Source organism: Orcinus orca, chromosome 2, assembly GCF_937001465.1.
Source record: "Orcinus orca chromosome 2, mOrcOrc1.1, whole genome shotgun sequence".
Lineage (NCBI taxonomy): Eukaryota > Metazoa > Chordata > Mammalia > Artiodactyla > Delphinidae > Orcinus > Orcinus orca.
In genome coordinates this window covers 114,463,609-114,484,784 of record NC_064560.1, presented here as the reverse complement: position 1 = coordinate 114,484,784, position 21,176 = coordinate 114,463,609, and the positions used below count along the sequence as shown (strand labels likewise).

At 47.8% G+C, this 21,176-nt stretch overlaps 1 protein-coding gene across 2 annotated transcripts in view; it reads right to left on the bottom strand.

Moving 5' to 3' along the window:
- The window catches only part of FRMD5 (FERM domain containing 5), a 340,548-nt gene that overhangs the window by 28,323 nt on the left and 291,049 nt on the right, over positions 1–21,176 (bottom strand). For both annotated transcript variants that reach the window (XM_004273916.4, XM_049706646.1), the window contains exons 2-6: positions 16,822–16,926; positions 11,740–11,782; positions 11,432–11,510; positions 2,752–2,849; positions 460–583 (exon numbers count right to left, since the gene is read on the bottom strand). In XM_004273916.4, the coding sequence (XP_004273964.1) occupies positions 460–583; positions 2,752–2,849; positions 11,432–11,510; positions 11,740–11,782; positions 16,822–16,926 (449 nt within the window). The remainder of the gene's footprint in view (positions 1–459; positions 584–2,751; positions 2,850–11,431; positions 11,511–11,739; positions 11,783–16,821; positions 16,927–21,176) is intronic.

Genomic DNA, 21,176 nt, shown 5'->3' with positions numbered 1-21,176 from the left:
CCAGCTATGAATCAGGCCAGCCCTGTGTGGTCCCATCCACTGATCCAGAAGCCACCTGTCACTGTCACGGACCAAGGTCGGAGGCTTGCCCATTTTTCACATCCCCGCTTAACCCCTCCTCTCTTCCCTCTTCTGCTGTTTACGTTTTCCTTTTCCTTTTCCCCAGTTCATGATTCTTCCCTCTGTCTCTTCATTTATCTTAGTGAAGCAAATACCTTTCAGAGGTCAATCCTTCTCCATTTTCCTTACCTATATAGCTTCTCTCTTGTCTTTGAGCCTCAGCCTACACCACTGTTCTTGCAGAGGGAGCCTTGAGGTTGTACTGTCAGTGGATCACTGAAAATGGTACATCCCAGAGTCAGGGAGGCTGGGTCTGCAGGAGCAGAGGATGCAGTGCAGAGGCTGTGTGCTCAGGCTGTGAGGGAGACAGTGGCCCGGCCTGAACCGAGTGTCACGCACCTGAGTTCTGTTTTGTGAATCTCAGCAATCTTCCTTTCCAGCTTCTCTGAATGTTTAGGGAAAAACTGGAACTTGGAGCTGTAGCCTTCAGGGTGTTTTCCTGGGTCATAATCCCCAATCTCCGCTTGCAAAAGGAAAGTAGAGGAAAACAGTTGTGCAGATAGGTAAATCATCACTGGCAAAACAACAAGAGATGAACACAGAGAGCAAAAGCTAAAGTCTGCACCACAGTTGCAAAGAACAGTGGATCCCGAGCACAGCTGTGAGTCGGGCAGAGGGCATGTTCCTCAGGAGCAGGCCCACCTTTGTTCTCCCAGGTGTGCACACTGAGTTGATATCAAGGCCAAGTGGAGAAGGTAGAGCTGACCCTGCGTTCTGAGGTCACCACATGTAAATTTGCAATAAAAGAGCAGAAGCCTGCACCATGGCCCACAGGCTCCCAGAAGAGAGCCTGAGAACAATGCTCTTTGTGGCAGCACAGGAAACTGTGAGCTTGATCAGAAAGACAGAAGCTTTTGGGCCTGAGCCACCTCCAAAGACTAAATCTCATTTTGAGGATGTTAGCAGGGACACAGCAAAATGATGAATGAGCCGTGACCCAAACTCAGAACTCAACTCTCAGTCCCCATCAAATCAAATCCAGTGAATACATTTGAATAAATATTCACTGAGGGCTGAACAGGTGCCAGGCCCCCTGGAGAGGGCTGCAGAGTGGGAAGACTGGCTATAAGCAGAAAGTGCCGCTGAGTTCAGGAGCACCAGGTCCTAAGGCTGACTTCTCCGTGCCCAGCAGGGGGTGGGGCTTTCTCGTCCTGCAGATTCACAGAGTCCATCCCCAAAGCTGCTGAGATCTCAGATCTGGGGTGGCCAGTGGGCCCACGCTACTCCCTACGATGTGTTCCTAGGTCAGAATCCAGGCTTCTCCACATGCAGCATTCCACAGGGAACACTGTGTGTGTGTCAGGATGTTAAGAAGTTCAGCTGCTTTGTGGTTGTCTTTTCTCCTCCCCTAGTGAGAACCACAACCAGTGCAGGTGAGAAGTCTTGAGTGGGGAGTAAATATTAAGAGGAAAATGTGCCCTTTTTTCACAACTGAATATTGTTCTGTGGCACAGGTCTCCTCATCGTGCCTTCCAGACTACTTGGGAATTTCTGTCATTTAGCAAGAGACTAAAGGTTTCCCTGGGCTTAAAGTCTGAAGTGATCTTGAGCCATGGAGTCATTTATTATGATTTTACTTAGAAAGCTCCAAATGGGAAACATCAATGTTGGATATCAATAACTTCTTTAAATTAAAAAAAAAAAAAAGAAAATTTCAATATGGTTGTCAGGGTAAAACTAGAGTTTAAAATTTCACTTAGATGGGACCAGGTTTTCCTTTAAAAAAATGAAAGGAGTATCTTTGGGTACCTTAAAGTTGGCAAGTACCTTCTAGACTTCAGGCTTAGGAGGTTTTTAAAAACAGGAGTCTCAGAAGTCAAAGTTGCAATAGGCTGACTTTTACATTCTTAACGCAGCTGTGATATTTTTTTTTGCCGGAAGAACTTTAGTTTCTTGTTGGCAAGCATTTTTTTTAGGTTCTGTTCACAAAGTAGCTTCCTGGAGTTCACAGATTTCTGATTATGAATTCAGATTCTTTGATAGAAACTTCATGATTTTAGTGCTATGGTCCAAAATAACCCAGTGACAGCTTCAGGCCAAAGGACTAAGAGAAGTCTACGAACTTAGAATACTCAGAAGTCCCCTGCATTTCACGAAAGGAGAAAGGATCACATACGAAGAGTACGTACCTTTCCCACTGTTTTGCAAAAACCGCCAGTCTGGGTATTGGCTGAGTACAACCCCAACTCTGCCTTCTTTGCATGTTAGAAAATGGGTTTGTTACTTGGAAACATTTTTAACTTAGAGTACTCTGAATGGAAAGGTCTCTGAAACAGATACCAGAATTCCAAGGCGCTTCACATCTTTGAGATTTGAATAAAAATACAAGAAAAAGCTGATTTGGATTACTCTCCAGAGTCTCGATAACTTTATTGACCAAGGGTGCAAGGAAAGTCACCCCCCCCCCGAACAGAGTCTGAAGGGGCTGCCAGAAAGACTTTAGGTACAAACGATTTAAGGTTGCGTGGTCAGAGCCTCCTGGGTCTAGGGAGTCCAGGCAATGTCTTTTAACTTGGGCTCTGTTTCAAGTTAGATACTGTTTATATCCAAGAAGTAGTCATCTGCAGTAACTGAAATAATGTAATCAGTACTTAGCATGAAAGGCAAATTTATCCTGTCAAAAGTCATTACCTTGAAGGATATAAGCTGCTAACAAGGCAGCATCTGATGTTTTACAGAGGAGGCGGCCGTGGTACAGATCCCTTTTGATCTGCAGGAAGACTAAATACCTGGAGAGAAAACAGAAAATGAACTATAAAGGATTTCTTTGATTGCTTTAAAGACATAAATATGTAATATAAGCCTATCAAAATCTCTGTCGGGACACTTTTACTACATTAAAACGAAAATCTCAAAACATACCACAGAACAAATAACATTTTTCATTTCCCTGAAGGCTCTTTCAAGCACTTTGCCCTGAACTGATTTTGAAGTTCAATTCAAAACAACCTGTCAGTTTCCTTCTGTAGCTCAAAACAGAAATGGCGGGCTTCCCTGGTGGCGCGGTGGTTGAGAGTCCGCCTGCCGATGCAGGGGACACGGGTTCGTGCCCCGTTCCGGGAAGATCCCACATGCCATGGAGCGGCTGGGCCCGTGAGCCATGGCCGCTGAGCCTGCGCGTCCGGAGCCGGTGCTCCGCAACGGGAGAGGCCACAACAGTGAGAGGCCCGCGTTGCGCAAAAAAAAAAAAACCAAAACAAAAATGGCACTTTCTGGTTAAAAGCATCGTCCCCCAGTGCTGGGAGTTGGAAGGAGCCGGCCCCGCTCAATTCAGTGCGGAGAAAGAAACCTGTGTCATGACAGAGGGGCTGATGGGGCCTCTCTCCTTGCTGACGTTGCCTCTTAAGAAGCAGAGAGGTGGTGAAGGAACCTAGCCCCAGCAAGGGTTCTGCCTCGGCTTGCCAAGTCAATCTGTCCATACGTGGAATGGCCCTCATTATGGGCAGAGGTCAACCAGACCTCTCAGAATTTGAATAAGGTGTAAGAAGAGGCACCGGTGAAGGAAATGCAGAAACTTGTGGCTAATACTTCTTCAACCGTAGGAAGCTCTCACCTCAGGTGGAAGCAGGCTATCAAGAACAGCTAATAGTAGCTGATGTGTATTGAGCACTTACTGTTTCCCAGTCCAGGACTTACACACTTGACATCAGCATCTCACCTAATTTTCGCATACCACTTTGAGATATATATTGTTATTATCTCCCTTTTTTAAGATAAACTGAGGCTTAAGTGATCTTCTCATGGGCACATAACTGGTAAGTGGCAGAACCAGGATTCAAATTCAGGACTGAGGTTGGCTCTTCATCACTGTGTTATTCTACCCTCTTTGCACTATAACTGCTTTGTAGTTTCACAAGTAATTGGGTGGACTCTGTTGCCATGGAATGGAACTGTTGACGTTCCATTCTGAAAGGTCTTTACAAGGAGCGGGGTCTCTGATGTTCATAACCTCACAGGTGCCCTGAGAAGAGCAGAGGCCAGGGGTATCACACCCTTAAGTGAGTCACCTACCACAGTGGCCCCTTGGCAGGGGGCATCTGTGGTGGTTTAAAAATATGTCCACAGGGAATTCCCTGGAGGTCCAGTGGTTAGGACTCTGCACTTTCACTGCTGAGGTCGTGGGTTCAATCCCTGGCTGGGGAACTAAGATCCCACAAGCCGCGTGGCATGGTTAAAAAAAAAAAAGTTCACAAATTCCTCGATGCTCCTCATTTCCAGAGGTAGAGCTTAATTCACTCCATTTGAGGGTGGGTTAGACTGAGTGGCTTGCTTCTAACAAGCAGACTAGAGCAGGAGTGGTAGTTAGTGTCTGACATCTGAGACTAGGTCATAGTGTCCCCGCAGCTTCCTCCTTGCACTCTCCTTCTCTTGGATCACTCACTCTGCTCGAGGACACCTAAGCAGCCCTATAGAAAGGTCCATGGTGAGGAACTGAGGCGTTCTGCCAACAGCTAGCAAGGAACTGAAGCTTTCTGCCAACAACCGTGTGAGTACACCATCTTGGAAGTGAATCCTCCGGTCAAGGCTTCAGATGACCACAGGCCCAGCCAACCGCTTGGCTGCAACCCCAGGAGAGACCCTGAGCCAGAAGCACCCAGCTAAGCCACTCCTGAATTCCTGACCCACAGACACTCAGAGATGAGAAATACTTTTCAGTGAAGTTTTGTGGCATTTTGTTAAACAGCCATAGATAACTACAGCATCCTCACAGGAGTAATGGGAATACGGTAAAATTCCCTTAAATTCCATCAGTTTGAACCAAAAAGAAATTGGGCACTCCCTGGACAACTAAAGGTGTTTCTATTGCTTCTGTTTTCAGGCTGAAGAATAAAACAGAGGATTCCATGCCCACCTGATCATGTGAAAATGCTCAAAAGAAAGAGGACCAATGACAGCACAACTTCTGGGGTGAGGAGGGGCACCATCACGTGACTCTGAGAGCTCGGGGCTTGGTGATTCAAGTCATTACATAGAAACGAAGGAGCAGTCAAACCTCCTTTTCTCCTAAAGCTTTGCTATTCAAAGTGTGGCCCACACGACAGGGGTATCAGCAGCATCTGGGAGCTTGTTGGAAATGGAGAATTAGGCCAATCTGAGACCTACTGAATCATTTTGACAAGATCCCCAGGTGATCTGTATATAGATTAAAATTTATGAAGCACTGTCCTAAGAAAATTTGCAAGCATCCTTCTAACCACATCAGGATGGACTGCCCTCCTCAAACCAAAGGGAAGGTGACTACTGTGGTCCGGAAGTTAACAAGAACTCCCCTTCTTATCCCAACCACTCCCACGCGGCCCCAAGGAGAACTGAAGGAAAAAGACAACGTGCAATGAGTAGTCATTTTTTAAGTTGGATCTACCAGATCAAGCTTCTCTTCACTCTGCTTCCCACGAAGAAATGCCACAGGTGTGTGGAAGGAAGGGGGCAGCGCTCCTCTGCCTCTCACTGCTTCAACTCCCACCTTCCACCGGCTTTGGCAGGATGTAGCAGCAAGCCTTTGGCCTCTTACTTACAGATCACTCCCGGGGCCTGAGTTCATGCATCACTCCTCCCACACCTCTCTGCTTGTCTGTATCCAAAATTCAGGGGCTGCACGTACGGGACTGAAGGAGATACTTCAAAGGCTCTGGATAGCGGTCCTCAATGTGGTGGCGAGGACAACACCCCCCACCCCGGGGAGGAGCATGTGAGAGTCAGTGTGTGGGTGCTGCTGGGTTTGAAAAGGCTCCTCTAGAGCTCCAAGGGGGACACGCTCCTCACAGTGAGAACCACGATAGGTGCATGACCGGTGCCTCAGGTGAGCTGCTGGGCGGGGTTCCTTCAGACTTCAGAAGGTAGAACAGCTACAGGGAGGTCAAGGGTAAGGCCGTGGGAACACTGTCAAGCAATATGGTGCAGCAACTGGAGGGGGAGGGAATGGAGGGGCAAGTCAACATCCTAAAGAAACACACCACAGTCTGCAGAGGACGAGATGAGCTCAGGAAAGAATCAACTGACAGTTACACTAGGGGTCCCCCCTCCCTTTTCTCCCCCAGCAGCTTCCGTCAAGCTTTGTGTTTTGTTCGTTTAAGGAGGTAACCAATGACTCAGTGTTGTTGGTCACGGAAATACATCCCACATGACTCATAGCATCCTTAGACCTATTCCCAAGAGGCCCTGGCATGTTCTCCCCTGCGACATAAGGGCCTAAGGAAGACTATCTTGTTGCCTGAGGCATTGGCACCAGGGCCACTGAGTTGCCAGGCAAGGGATCAGCCTGCTTATAATGAGCAGCTCATAATGAGCAGGCTGGTCGGGCTCCCCAGTCTCAGACCCTCATAGTAGGAGTTACAGAGCCTAACTCTCGCATTTTATAGCTAAGGAAACAGAACCCGCATGGTGGTTCAGTGAGCTATGGGTTAGGGAGAAAAGGGTCCTAAATGAAGTCAGGGGAACTCTTTGTCATCAGAGAGAAATTCTCACTGGAATGAAAAAGAAATCAGCTTTAGACCAGATTTAAGACAAAAAGCTTTCTCTTTAGGACACTTTTTTGGTTAAACTTTGCCTGTCTCCTTCTGGCTTCAAAGAGGCTTTACCTCACCTCCATTTTTGTTTAAATGCCAGGTTGTCCTAAATTGATGGAGGACCATCCAAAGGCAGAGTGTGTGAGAGCCTAAAAGACGACCAAGGAGGGCTTCCCTGGTGGTGCAGTGGTTAAGAATCCACCCGCCAGTGCAGGGGACACGGGTTCGAGCCCTGGTCTGGGAACATCCCACGTGCCGCGGAGCAACTAAGCCGGTGCACCACAACTACTGAGCCTGCGCTCTGGAGCCCGTGAGCCACAACTACTGAAGCCCGTGCTTCGCAACAAGAGAAGCCACTGCAATGAGAAGCCCGCACACTACAATGAAGAGTAGCCCCCGCTCGCCGTAACTAGAGAAAGCCCGCATGTGGCAACAGAGACCCAACGCAGCCAAAAAAAAAAAAAAAGAGAGAGATTCTTCAGGGTTTAAAAAAAAAAAAAAAGATGACCAAGAAAAACCTATGTATTTCTGGAACATGTACATCCAAGGAACTGGCTTTGGCATTCTGATTTCTGATATCAGAGGATGGGGATGAATCCAGAGATGTTTCCACAATTAAAGGTTCTGAACTCTGGAAAGCACTGGCAGCTCCTGAAGAGTTTCTTCCAAAAGATCCTTTGGCCCTGTCTTCCCTTCATTAGATTCTTCGCCCCTGGTTTCCTCTATTTTCTGCCATCCCTTTTCCTAACTACGATCCTGTTTAGTATGTCTTCCTCCCCCAAACTAGACTGCGGGCTCCTTGGAGTTAGAGATTATGCTTTGTCACTTTTAATATTCTTCTAGAAAGCCTATACATCCTGTGCCTATTCACCCTCCCTCCCACCCACCCATCCACTCATTCATTCATCCATCCATCCATTTATCCATCCAACCACCAACCCATCCATCCATCCATCCATCCATTCAACCATCCCTCTATCCATCCATCCAACCTCCCATCCATCTATCCATCTAGTTCCGAGCATACACATGTGCCAGGTACAGCCACAGGTGCTGGGAATACAGCAGAGAACAAAGCAGAGTCCCTGCTCTTATGGAGCTTACATTCCAGTGGCGAGAGACAATATAGCAGCGATTTACTGAGTACATGCTGTGTGCCACACACTGTACTGTTTAACACGCACTCTTTCAGCAATTCTATGAGATGACTACTGTTTTTATCCCTGTCTCATACATGAAGAAAGGGAGTGATCAGAGATATTGTTGCTTGCCTTGTCACACATCTAGTTAAAGAACCACCTGGGATTTGAACTCAGATCTTTTTGATTCCTTCTCCCAGGATTGGCACACTAAACCTGCCACCAGAGTCCCCAGTGAGATAAAATAACATTTTATTGGAACAGAGCCAGGCTCATTCATGTATGTACTGTCTGTGGCTGCTTTCGCATTACAATGGTAGAACAGATTAGTTGCGACGGAGACCATATGGCCCACAAAGCCTAAAATACTTACTATCTGGTCTTTTACAGAAAAAGTTTGCCAACCCATCTTAGCCTAAGCTAGGCTCAAGTGATGTTCACTGATGGAATACATTACCTATAAACTCTATTAACTTTTTTTAAAAAAATAAATGACCTGAAAAACAAAAAAAAATGACCTGAAAAGTCTATTAACATTTTTTGAGCACCTGCTCAAACATGTGTCAGGCAGTTTGCTTCCTTGGAAGGCGGGGCCCCATGTGCACTCAGTTTCCTTCTATTACTTGATCTTTCAATGAGTTCGAACACCTGCAGCCCTTGTTAAAAGCTAAATCTGGTGCCTATCTGGTGCCTAATCCCCATCTTCTCTGCCTTGTCTCTAGCTCAGACAAGAAAATCTATTTATTTATTTAAAAAATGACAAAAGAGATTAATCAGGATTTGGCAACTAAATTTATCATCTGGGAAGAGTCCAAGAGATAAATTGAAGCACAGTTCTTCTTCATCCCCTCCTCTAAGCCTGGCTTTATGGAAGTAGCTGAGACGGCAGCGAAATTTAGGACTGATATTGCCAGGGAAAAAACCACACTGACAGCTAAATTAGTTTGGCAGGAAGGTGGGGTGGAGAGCTCTAAGCCAGTAATGAATTATGGGTATTGAATGAGGCCGGGGCAGGTACCCACTCTTTTAAGAGCAGCAGGGATGTGAATGAGGATAAAGACGCAGAGAAGACCAGGGCCTCCACAGAACGCCTCAGGGAGGGGGAGGCACAAAGACTCCAAATCAGGCCCAGGCACCCTGAGGTCCGCACACCTGACAACGCTTGGAAAATGCCCTCTAGGGAAGGAAGGCTGGTGAGGCAGAGAGCAAGGGGAAAATAGTCAAGGATGATGGGCACAGCTGCATGCGGAAGGGGCAGGAGCTCACATGCTTGCCAGTGTCTTTGAAGTTTGCTGACTTGGAGAGAGGCCTGGCCATGGCTTTCCCAGTCCTCACAAGTTAGCTGCTTAAGTGTTAGGACTCTAGCTAGGACAGAAAAGGAGTGGGGATTATCACATAAACAAGGGAGAAAAGCCAGAACCAACTGTACTTGTGCCCCATGCAGAGCACCTGAGGTCCACGGACCATGTAATCGACCTGGCAGTAAACAGTGAGCCTTTGCTCAGTGCCAGGCTCCCTGGGGGTGTATTAAGAAGTACAAGACCCCGTGTAGTGGTTAATCCTCCCAACGAAGCTGGGAGGTACTATTACTATCCTCATTTTATAAATAAGGGATCTGAAGGTCAGAGAAGTTAACTATTTTATGTCCAAGGCCACATAGCCAAGAAGTAGCAGAAACAGGATCTGAGCCTCCTGGTCTATGCTGCTCCTTGGGTAGGAGGGTCTGTACATTAGTATCATGTAGTGACATTTGTTTTAGAAAATTGTATTGTTAAGACCTCCTCCTGGGACTTCCCTGGCAGTCCAGTGGTTTAGACTTTGCCTTGCAATGCAGGGGGTGTGGTTTGATCCCTGGTCAGGGAGCTAAGATCCCACATGCCTCACAGCTAAAAAACCAACACATAAAACAGAAGCAATACTGTAACAAATTTAATAAAGGCTTTAAAAATGGTCCACACATTAAAAAGAAATCTTAAAAAAGAAAAAGACCTCCTCCTAAGGGCCAAGAGAACTATATATTTTTGTCCTTTAATCAAATCAGAAAGCCGTGTGTCTGTCATGCTGTCACTGGCAGCCCTCTGAGTTGTTAGACCAAACCCTCTCATCCTTACTGTTGGTCCAGTGGGTGCAGAAGAGGTGATCCTGATGCGAGGTGTTAGGAGGCTAGGTGCTAGGCTCTCAACAAAGATGTGTTAAATCTGCCCTGACATGTGGACAGGAGCGTGGACTTCTAGGTCTGCCCTGGCACCATCACCTCTTTCAGGAGAGAAAGGTGGGGAGGGAGGGAGGAAAGGAAAGGGGGGAGGGGGAGGGAAGCGGGGAAGGAGGGGCAGGTACAGAACTGTGGCAAGCGCTCTGGAAGTCGTGAGCAGGGCAGGCTAGTGCTTTACCAAAACTCCTCTCTGTTTAAGTTGTTAAACACAGTGGTTCTACCCTCACTCTCCCGCCTAAAGCTACAGGATTGCTCATGAATATGGATGAGCTCGGTTTTCACAGGCAAAGTAGGGGCCACATCCACTTCCACATGGACGAGCAGAGCCTGCAGTTTCCATGTGCCCAGTAAGGAGCACGAGACTTGGTTGTAACTACACGCTTCACTGTTCTCAGTGCTTTAAAGTGGGTGGTGGGTGCGCTCAGAGCATCTGGAGGAAACAACCTTCCTGATCCTTTTGATTCCTTCACAAGATTCCCCTCAACCTCCACTGGGGCTCATGTGGAGTTCAGCATCTAGAAATAGGTCTCAAGGCCTTAGAGGACAAGCAGTCTCTACACTGGCAATGGCCTCGTCCCAATCTTTGCTGTCTGTAAGGCTTTAGGGAGGCGGGGGCAGAGCTGTCTCTTCCACGGCTCTAGGATTCCCTGGCATCATCTCTTCACCTACGGCTCCACCCTTTACAAGGTAACATCAAGGTTTTGCTAATGTCCAAATTACATCTTTCTAATATAAAAATTAAGGATCCCGGTTCAGAGAGTTCTAAATCTCTGAGGTCAGACTTTTAGAGTGAATTTGGCTTAGATACACAAAACCCTTGGGGGAGCTTTGAAGCTCCAATTCATTGACCCTCTTGTAGGATGGTGTGGGCACAGAGGTTCTTTCTCATCCCCAAGTGGTGCTGGATGAGACAGGATTCATTCCCTGTAGCTGCCTGCCACAGAACACGATCCCCACAAGGAAGAGTTTATCACGGGCCTGATCCACAAGCACATGGGAGGTCACCCACTTGGATTTAAAATCTTCAGTGTTTCCCAGCTCATTTTTCAGTGTCCTGCTTTACCATTTCCCAAGTACATTAGGCTGCTGGAGTCTATTTCAAGCCCCCAAATAAGCAGCAGCACGGCCGTCTCCAAAAACATCCATGGTGGCCACATCATTGGTAAAAGAACAAATGCTTTTGATTAATTCATTACTCCAGACCCCTTTGCAGATGACCAGTTTAAGACGAAGTATTCTTGAAGGAAAGAAGCTCACTCCGTTGCAATTCTGCTGAGGGGATGAGCAAAGAGAGCATGTGGAAATGAAATATAGAAGTAAGGCTATATTTAGGAAGAATTCCTTGCCTATCAGAGTTGGGAGCTTCCAAAGTAGAGGATCTAGGAAGCTACAGTCCCTCTTTCCTATCCTCTCCAACAAGTCTTAGAGGCTGAGGGACATGGGCTCAGCCTTACCTGGTTATTTCTTCTTTCAGGGCAGCAGGGTCTGCAGGGTAAAACTTCACGCGGAAACACATGGTGAATGGAGGCTGGGCTGCAGAGAAAAAGAGGTGCCCATCGGGAAGACCTTCCCAGGAAGATGACTGGGCTCCCCGCCCCACTGGGATGCACAGGTCTCTGAACCATCTGAAGAAAATCTTCACATGTTTAGGGCCAACTTACACTTAGAACAGTGGAAAATTCCCAAGACTCACTGCAAGTGGGAGGTCTCCTCCCACCCTCCCCAGGGGTGAGGCTTCTGTCTTTTCATGGACAATACTTACATCTCAACTGCTTCCCCACAGACTTTGTAAACTCCAACCAATGCTGAAACAGAGAACACAGAACAAGAAAGCCCTAATGAGAAGCAGTGTCAAATATAACTTGTTTTATTCAATTTAAAAAACTAGACAGATTGTAGCCCAGGGTGAAAGCAGCTCAGAAGCTTGTGATATGTAGGCTTGGAGAGTACAGAATGATATGATTTTCTGAAATAAGCTCCCCATGGAACCAGCTGTGAAGGGGGGAAGAGATCCAGCTTCAGATGCCATTTCTGGGCTTCCCTGGCAATGCCGCCTTCCAACGTAGGGCGCCAGAGTTCCAAGCCATGTTTCTGGCATGCCCGTAGGCACAAATGAATGCACATATGTGTGATGGGGACAGAGCCCCACCTGGCTTTTTAGTAGGGAAATACTCCCTTTAATGGGTTGTGTTTGTGTTATGCAGTGGGGACAGGATGACACACAGAGGCTACTGGTAGCAGCTCTAGAAAGCACTGGCAGGTGGAATTTCATAAATGTGGAGAAGGCAGGGATGGCTGGTGTATATTTGATCTTTGTTTGAGCAACGCATTGCCAACCCTTGTGTTAGGGAATACATCCTCAGGATTCCTTGGCATCCAGGGATGTTTAAAATCTAAGTCTCATAACATAACTAACCGCAATCAATGTGTAGTATCCTGTTTCCCCTGGATTTTCACAGAGGCAGGACATAGTAGCAATGCATTTTTTCCCATGGTACTTACGTTTGGGAAAGGAAGCAACGAGAACGTTCTATAACAGTTTCCCACTTCTACATGGATGCCTTATAAAATGCACTATTGATGTTTGTTGCTTTTATGATAATCAGGAACCTTGCTAATTTGCAGAGAGCTAGAACTGCTGACATTTGGGGTCTGATTATCTGGAAGTAGCTGAAAACCACTGCTCTGCGAGGGCAGAAAAGTCTCTCTTGTTTACCACTGTATCACTGGTGCCCAGCTCAGTGTTCAATGTGCCGCTGTAGAACAGGAGAAGGAACCAGGTCCACACCTCCCTCTTTTCTGACTACTTCTATTTAGTAAAACGTCTGGGAGAGTCCTCCCTCGGGCAGGAAAGCAGGCAGGGCCACGCAGACGCATCCTGGCCTCCCTCGATGCCCAGCTCTCACCTTCTGGGCTGGGCCGTGGGTCACACAGTTAATGGACCCACCAAGAGCCAGTTCTCCCGTCAGCTCCACATGGATAATCTGGGCTGACATCCTGCTCTCTTGCTTCCTCTGATCTGAGTTCCCACGAGGCTGGCAACTCATTAGAGCCACTCAGTGTGGTTAAGAGGTCCTTCTCACATTACACGGCCCACCGTGGCTTGGCTTCACAGGGGAGCAAAGGCAGGAGATGAAACTGCATGGAAACAACTGGGGTTCCAGACCAGGCCTGTGAAGGCGGAGGAGGCCTGTCTGTGCGGAGCACACCAGAATTGTGGACAGTGAGAAGAACACAGCAAGTGTTGGGGACTCAGAAAACTAAATGCCCTGAGGCACTGGACCGATAGATTAAAATAAATAAACGAAGATAGATAGAAGCTAAGTGCAATGATAGATCCATTATCAGCAGAAGGCAGAGAGGCTGAATGACAAAAGGCTATTCTCCTTGGCAATAGCTGGAGAGAAGACTTTAGTTTGTACTGGAGTGCGAGCTCCAGAAAGGAGTGAGGCTGGAGGAGACCACGAGCAGGTGGAAAGAAGGTGGAAAGCTTGTCCAAGAGAGGGTCTGGTAGAGAAATCTTGACAGGATCCCCCAAATATGGTGATGGCCAGAGTTACCTTCTGCAGCTGTCTGCCTATATCTGGGTCCCAGAATCACTAGCAAATTGATAACATTGGGTTGGAGAGGAGGGGTCAGGAGAAGAGTAAAAAGAAGGTTCAGAGGGCGGAGCTTCCTCCTGCATTTGGGTGAAGGAGCCAAGGTGGTACAATCTTCAGACTCTGGGGGCTTGAAGGAGAGGGTGAGAATAGTCTGAGACCAGGGCCTGAGCCAGGAACAGGGGAGGGGGAGTGAGGGCAGCTCCTCCAGGAGGGACCAGAGAAATCCCAGACCCCATGGAGACCCCTGCAGAGCAAGGGATGATGGGATGGATGTGAGCGCTGGGCTCTGCCACCCTGGTGCTCAGGGGAAGAGGTCTGGGTGGGGCAGGGCAGGGAGCTCATCTCCTCCATCTCTATCGTGATCAGTAGATCTAGGACACTTCCTTACAGGTCCATTTCCCCACAGCTCTCAAGGACCCCCTCAAGCCTCCCTGCTCTCCTTAAACCCTCAATAAAAGCACAGAATCGTGTCACTTTAGAGGCTATAGGGTATGAATTCAGCAAGGAACCCCCAGAAACCACACAGGCTCTGGCATCAGGCAGGTCTGAGCAGGAGACAGGCTTTGCCACTTGCCTTGGGCAAGTTCCATAACCTGTCCGAGACCGTCCACTCATCTGGAGAATGGATGGTATAACTGCGGATACTCATCTCGTTCGTGGTAAGGATCGAATAACACATGTGAAGCTCTTAGCTTCGTGCCTGATGCACCCCATCACTCAACGTCCATTGGCTGAAAGATCTAGGTTTGTGCCCAGCGTGGAGCCTGGCACGAAGGAGTCACTCTGTGAAAGTTTATTTCTCCTTTTCCCCATTTCCTTACTTTTCTGTCTCCTCTGGCTTTTAATCTTTGTCATCTTAACATACTCTCTTATCCTCCTCAAGCACATGCTGATCCAACTAAAAAATAATGAACAGGATACATTTTACCCTTTTTTCTTCATATGCCACTGTCTTTGGGGAGATGAAGAGACCTTGGGGTAACCGGTCTTCCTTCTTAAGGAGAAACAGCTCTGACTCCCAAAAATAAACAAACTACAACAACAAAATCCCTTTGTAAAAACAGTCTAAGACTCTACCATTACAGAGTGAACAGACACCTAGAGCATGTGAGGACATGTAGCTTCCTGGTGTCGTGGCACTTTGGGGGGGTCTTATACTATCGTCCAGAGCTAAGGATAGTATTTATGCCAAGACACTGGGGCCTTTACAGGGTGAGGGGCTGACCTCAACACTCCTCAAACACTGGTGATGCTCAAAATTCTGCTGAGCCAGGAGGAATGAAACATGGCAGCAAAGTGGGGCAGGGCTTGTCAAAGGAAACAGATTCAGGCTTTGGTTTCTTTCCTACAGCTCAAGTCTTCAGCATAAAACCCTAAATGTGACCTGGAGACACAGCGGCTCAGAGCATCAAACAACAAAACAATACCTGGGGACTTCTGTGGTGGTGCAGTGGTTAAGAATCCGCCTACCAATGCAGGGGACGCGGGTTCGATCCCTGGTCCGGGAAGATCCCACATGCTGCAGAGCAACTAAGCCCGTGCGCCACAACTACTGAGTCTGTGCTCTAGAGCCCGCGAGCCACAACTACTGGGCCCACGTGCTGCAACTACTGAAGCCCGTGTATCTAGAGCCTGTGCTCCGCAACAAGAGAAGTCACTGCAGTGAGAAGCCTGCTCACTGCAACGAAGAGTAGCCCCTGCTCGCTGCAACTAGATAAAGCCTGGGAGCAGCAATGAAGACCTGACGCAGCCAAATAATTAATAAATGAATGAATAAATGAATGAATGAAACAAAAAACACCATCTGATTCTGGCCTGGAGAGGGAGTTACCTGTGGCCCTGTGCACTGGTGGGAGGCTGCGCCCTCCGGGGCTCCAAGGTCCCCAGTGGTGACAGAGATGAAGCTTATGTTTGGAGCTATGAAAAAAATGTGTGGACCCATGAAAGGGGGGCCCTCTGGGGCTCGTGGTGACAGTGCTTTTGGAGGATGGTAGATGACAGTGGGTGTGGGGAAGGGAGGCAGTGAGGCCTGAACGCTTCTGCATGCTTTCCCACTTCGGTGGGGATGCCAGAGAGAACCTCCCCACAGCGAGCAAAGGGCTGATGGACGGAAGTTATAGGAACTGCAGGCGTGGGCCTGAAGGGTAGCTGGGCAAGTGGAGGGCAGGAACATGGCACTATAACCCACTAACTCACCCACTCATCATCCCTTCAGCAGATATTTATTGAGCATCCACTGCATTCTAGGCCCTGTGCTAGTTCCATGGGTTACAGTGATGAATGAGATAAAGTCCATGCCCTAGTGGAACTCATATTTTTGCAAGGAACACAGGTAATCAAACAGGCAATACCAGCATGGTGTAATAAGTTCTACTCCAATAGGGGTAGAACAGGGCACATGGGGGCACATCAGAGGGGCCCCTCAGTCAGAGTAGGGGTTAGGGAAGGCTTCCGGGAAGAAGTCAAAGCCTAAGCTGAGACCTTACATGTGAGAAGGAGTTAGCCAGAAGGAAAGTGTGGAGAGTAGAGAAGTGAGGAAAGGGGAAGCGACGTTCCAGAGGAGAACTGTACAGGCGAAGGCTCTGAAGAGGAGAAGACTGATGTGTGTGGAGAGCCACAGTATCATCTGGTGGGGCCACAGCAGGGTGGAGACAGTCGGGGAGATGAAGCTGGAGGAGTAGTCAGGGGCCTTGTTTCTGTATCTGTCCGGAATGTCACAGTCCTTGTCAATGCCTTGTGTCTGTAGAGCCGCCCACGTTGTGTAGAGCAGAACAAGAACTGCAGGATTTGCAAGGGCTGAAAAGCCCACGTCAGTTTGGCTCCATCTCTGTCCTGCCCAGATTGGGTTCTTGTGGCACTCAGGTGAGACCCTTCCTAACCAGAACAAGGCGAATCAGCCCATTTACTAGAGAGGGGCAGGACAGCCTCAGCCTGTGACCTGGGCTCTGAGACCACAACACCCGCCCAGCTGCCCTGACTCTAACTGGGCAGCTTTGGGCAAATCACTTCAGCTCTCGAGGCTGCCATTTCAGCATCTAAAAAACGATGGACCACTCCGGCTGAGCTCTGCTACGGGGTCTTCCACGTCTCACAATATGATCTGAAGAGATGACACCGAACTGCAGGGTCCGGTTGGTCCCCGACTCCTGCGGCTAAACTCCGAACATGAGTGACAGACAGTTCAGGGCCTCAGGCTTACTGACCAACCCTCTCCTCCATCTGTGCTTCGAATATTGACTTACCCGCTGCTTATCAGGGTCCACAAAGCGGATCCCAAAATAGTCTTTCTCAAGCAGATTCAGGTGGTGGCAAAGAAGGTCAAACAGGTATTGGCCTTTGGCATCTCTCTGCAAAGAAAGCAAGCTCCGTTGAGAAATGGGCGGGCTTCTTCAGTGTAACTGTGTTTTGATGGTCATTAAAAATCGTTTGTAACAGTTGCATGAGGATGTGAAAGGGGCACATGTCCATAACTATGTCCTCCATATTGTGATGGATTCAACATTCTCAGGAATTCTGAGGCTTTCAGCACCTGGAAGGAGCCCAAGAACCCTTCCTTCCACAAAGATGTCAGAGAAGGCAGATAAGAGTCAGGTAGGCCCAGTTCCCACCTATAATGCACACAGCGTTCCTCTGGACTGTCGTGTGGAACTCACCAAGTCCAGCTGGCTCTGCCTCTAAAGTGCATCATGAATCCTCCTGCTTCTCTGCATCCCCATCACCAACTCCCTAGGTGAAGCCACCACCACCTCTCAACTGGACCACGGCCAGAGCCTACTAGCCAGTCTTCTGCTTCTGTGCTCACCCTTTCTCCACATGGCGGCCAGGGTGACCGCGATTTAGACAAACTGTCTTTTTTTAATGAATAAGTAATACAGGCACATAGTACGATATTCAAACATACAAAAGAATATACTATGAAGAGTCTCCCTTTTACCTGTGCTGCAGTTCCCCATCCCCAGAAGCAAACCCTCACCAGCTTCTTGGGTATCCTTAATGAGGTTACTTTATACACGGGCAAGCCTATATACATATACATCTCCTGTTTTAAAAAGACATCAGCAGCATATTTTATACTGTATCCTGCTTCTTGGGATTCTTCCCCATTACGGTATCTTGTGACTCTATAGCATCACATATAGATATGCCTCACGGCTCTTAACTGCAGCGAGCACGCAGTGATCTTTAATGACTTTGCCACTCCTGTGTGACACTGTCAGCAAGGGGTTTCTCTTGCTCTCAGAATAAAATCCAAGCTCTGACCGCAGCCTCCAAGGCCCTACACGACCTGGCTCCTGCCTCCTCTCTGAACTCACCCCAAATCATTCTTCTCACCACTCTCCGGCCACCATCTCTTTGTTCCTGAGCAGGCCAAGGCTTTTCTGCCTCTGCGTCTTTGTACCCCCTCTGCCTGGGATGCCCTTCCTCCAGCTCTTCATGTCCTTGAGGTCTCAACTCAAATGTCCTTGCTGCAGAGAGGTCTTTCCCTACAGAACAGCCCCTCCCTGTCACTGTCTATCTCATTTATTTATCCTGTTTATTTCCTGCATGGCACTGACAGTCTGTCATTATCTTGTTGATTTGTTTACTTATTTATCATCTGCTCCCTTTCTACACCATACTTTTCATGAGGGTAGCAGCCCTCCCCCAGAAGTTAGCACAGGGCTTGGCATATGGCAGGTGTGTCCTCAATAATTATTTGTGGAATCAATGGATAGAAGGTGGAGGGGTGGCTAAAAGGTTTTACAAAATGTCAGAAAATTAGGCCACTTCTAAACCCATAACCTTCTCCTCAGGGACCTGCCTGGGTATCTCTGATGAGCTGGGAGAATGACTTGCAGGGAAGTGTCAGGACAGCTGGAGCTCTGCAAGACAGCATCTCTGGGCCTGACCCCAGTGGTCTCCGCAGTTCAGCTGAGATGCTCATCTCTGGTGGATCTGTGTTTAATTCCGCATGCAAATCAAGGTGGTCTTATAAGATCCAAACTATCTCACCTATGACAAGGCCCAAGGCCACGGGTAATTACAGAAGGACCTGGCCCTGCTCCTGGAATGGACAGATCTTTAAGACCTCAAAAGGTTTACCCCTCACCTCTGTCCCTTCTGCCAGCTCACCCTATACTTTTCCAAGGAGAACTAGGGCAGGATATCAAATCTCTCAGCAAGTATCTTAAGAAGCTTACCCTTGCAGGATTGGAAGGATGAGTGAGTGGACAGCTCAACTAAGGAAGATGGTGCCACGTGGGCACCTCCCGTGCTCTTCTGCCGGCCTCACACTCGCACCCACAACATAACCTTGAGGCAGCTGGCCCCATTCTTACACCCTTCGGTCTCCCACCAGCAAGAGCTACTCTCACAACAGAGTCTTGTTATGAATCACACGGGGACTTCAGGGCAGTGGGCCACAAACCAGGTCTTTCAAAGGACTCCGTCAACAACTGTCACTGTGGGCAGGGGCTGTCAACTCTTTCCTTACTGATGCCCCAGAGTGTGGGAAGAGTTTAAAGTCATTTTTAAGGTTCTTCTGGGAACAGAGAAAATATGCTTAACCCTGTCTCAAGCAGCATGTCCTGTACTGTTATCTCTCTCAAAGCAATTGAAATGGAATACTAAGAGACAGTTGCATATTATGAATATTTTTCCCTACAAAATGTCCTTTGCACCAAGCTGGCTACTACACTGTGATCAGCTGGGGTGAGTTTTTTGTTTTTAATTGAAGTATAGTTGATTTACATATTATGTTAGTTTCAGGTGAACAGCACAGTGATTCAGTATTTTTGCAGATTATACTTTATTACAGGTTATTACGAGATAATTGGTATAATTCCCTGAGGTATAGAGTATATCCTTGTTGTTCACCTATTTTATAAATAGTACTTTGTATCTGTTAATTCCATACCCCTAATTTGTCCCTCCTGGTGTGAGTTTTAATGGCTGAAGAAGTTCGCTTCCTTACATACAACAGCCATATTAGCAGAAGCCTGGGGCAGCCATGGGGAAATTGCACCTCTGTGATAGAAATCACATGGACTATTGATAAGACTCATGTCTTCCCGCAGACACAGAGAATGGACTTGAGGACACGGGGAGGGGGAAGGGTAAGCTGGGATGAAGTGAGAGAGTGGCATGGACATATATACACTACCAAACGTAAAATAGATAGCTAATGGGAAGCAGCCGCATAGCACAGGGAGATCAGCTCAGTGCTTTGTGACCATCTAGAGGGGTGGGACAGGGAGGGTGGGAGGAGACGCAAGAGGGAGGGGATATGGGGATGTATGTATATGTATAGCTGATTCACTTTGTTATATAGCAGAAACTAACACACCATTGTGTGAAAGCAATTATACTCCAATAAAGATGTTAAAAAAAAAGAATCATGTCTTCCACAAAAACAACTCATACTCATGGGTTGGCAGCTCAAATACACTTGTAGGGCTCTTAGCTGGTAAGAACATTAAATTCAGCAGATCCAACCTCAGAGTTCTTCTACTTCACAGGAAGAAAAAGGAAGCATGGCTTTTCTCTTTAGGTAGTTGTAAAAAAAAAAAAGACACATCCCATTGTACATTCCCTTTATCAGTGAAAAAGGATCTTTTTATCATTATTTCTCAGCATCTGGTGAAACCCCTGCTCCCCACCATGAAGTCAGAGTTCCCTCAGGTTCCCACTTACCCGTGGTGGAGGCATGGTTTTGAGCTACGAGGCTCTTGTGGAGACTAATGAAGACAAGCATCTTCCCTTGCTGTGTCTCCAAGGCTGGAGGGAAGGAAGGGAGAGAGGTAGGAGCAGAGCTCCTCCTTAGAGCGGAATCCCATGAAGTTTAAAACCCCAGAAGAAACACAAAGGCAGGATCTACTGAGAGCCGCTGGGACACCTTTCACACAGAGTTGCAATCGCCCCTCCCTTGGAGCACCCACTTCTGTGGCTGGTGGAGTGGCCCCAGGCAGTCTTTGGGGGGAAGGTCACAAGGTGGACCCTCGTGGTGGGTTTCTACAGCAACCCTCTGGCAGGGGCTAGGGTTTAGGAATTTAAAACTTCCTGGCCTTGCACTTCCAGATGCCAGCCGTGTCCTAGGATTCCCTCTCCGTGGTCTCCCTGCCTTAAGTTGGGGCTTTCTGGAATATTCTCTGGCAGCCAGCTTTCTCTTTTGGTGGGACGGCAAAGTCCAGTGAGTTCTGTCTCTTTTTCCCTTTGCTGGCAGTTGCCCTGGTGCTATGCTAACCCGTGTGTTGTGTGCTCAACGTTGTGCCATTGATTATACTGGAGAAACAGGCACGCACGCTGACAGGTGATTACTGTTTAGTCACAAAGTCGGGGCTCCAAGCCTGAGGCCGTTTATCTTCAGGACAAGCGAGCTGAGGCAGAGCACCCGAATCCAGCTAAACCTCAGAGGTTATTCTCTTCACAAGGACATTAGTGGGTCAAAACAATGTATTAAGCACCCATCTAAAAAATAAATGTACATTTTATGAACCCCAATAGCACCTACACACGTTTGAAAATAATAGTACGTACACATGCATCCTTTTAATTCTCTCTCTATGGTGCTCAGAATGATTCATGAGCCCCTTAGAATCGTTTTGAAACTCAGAGGTCA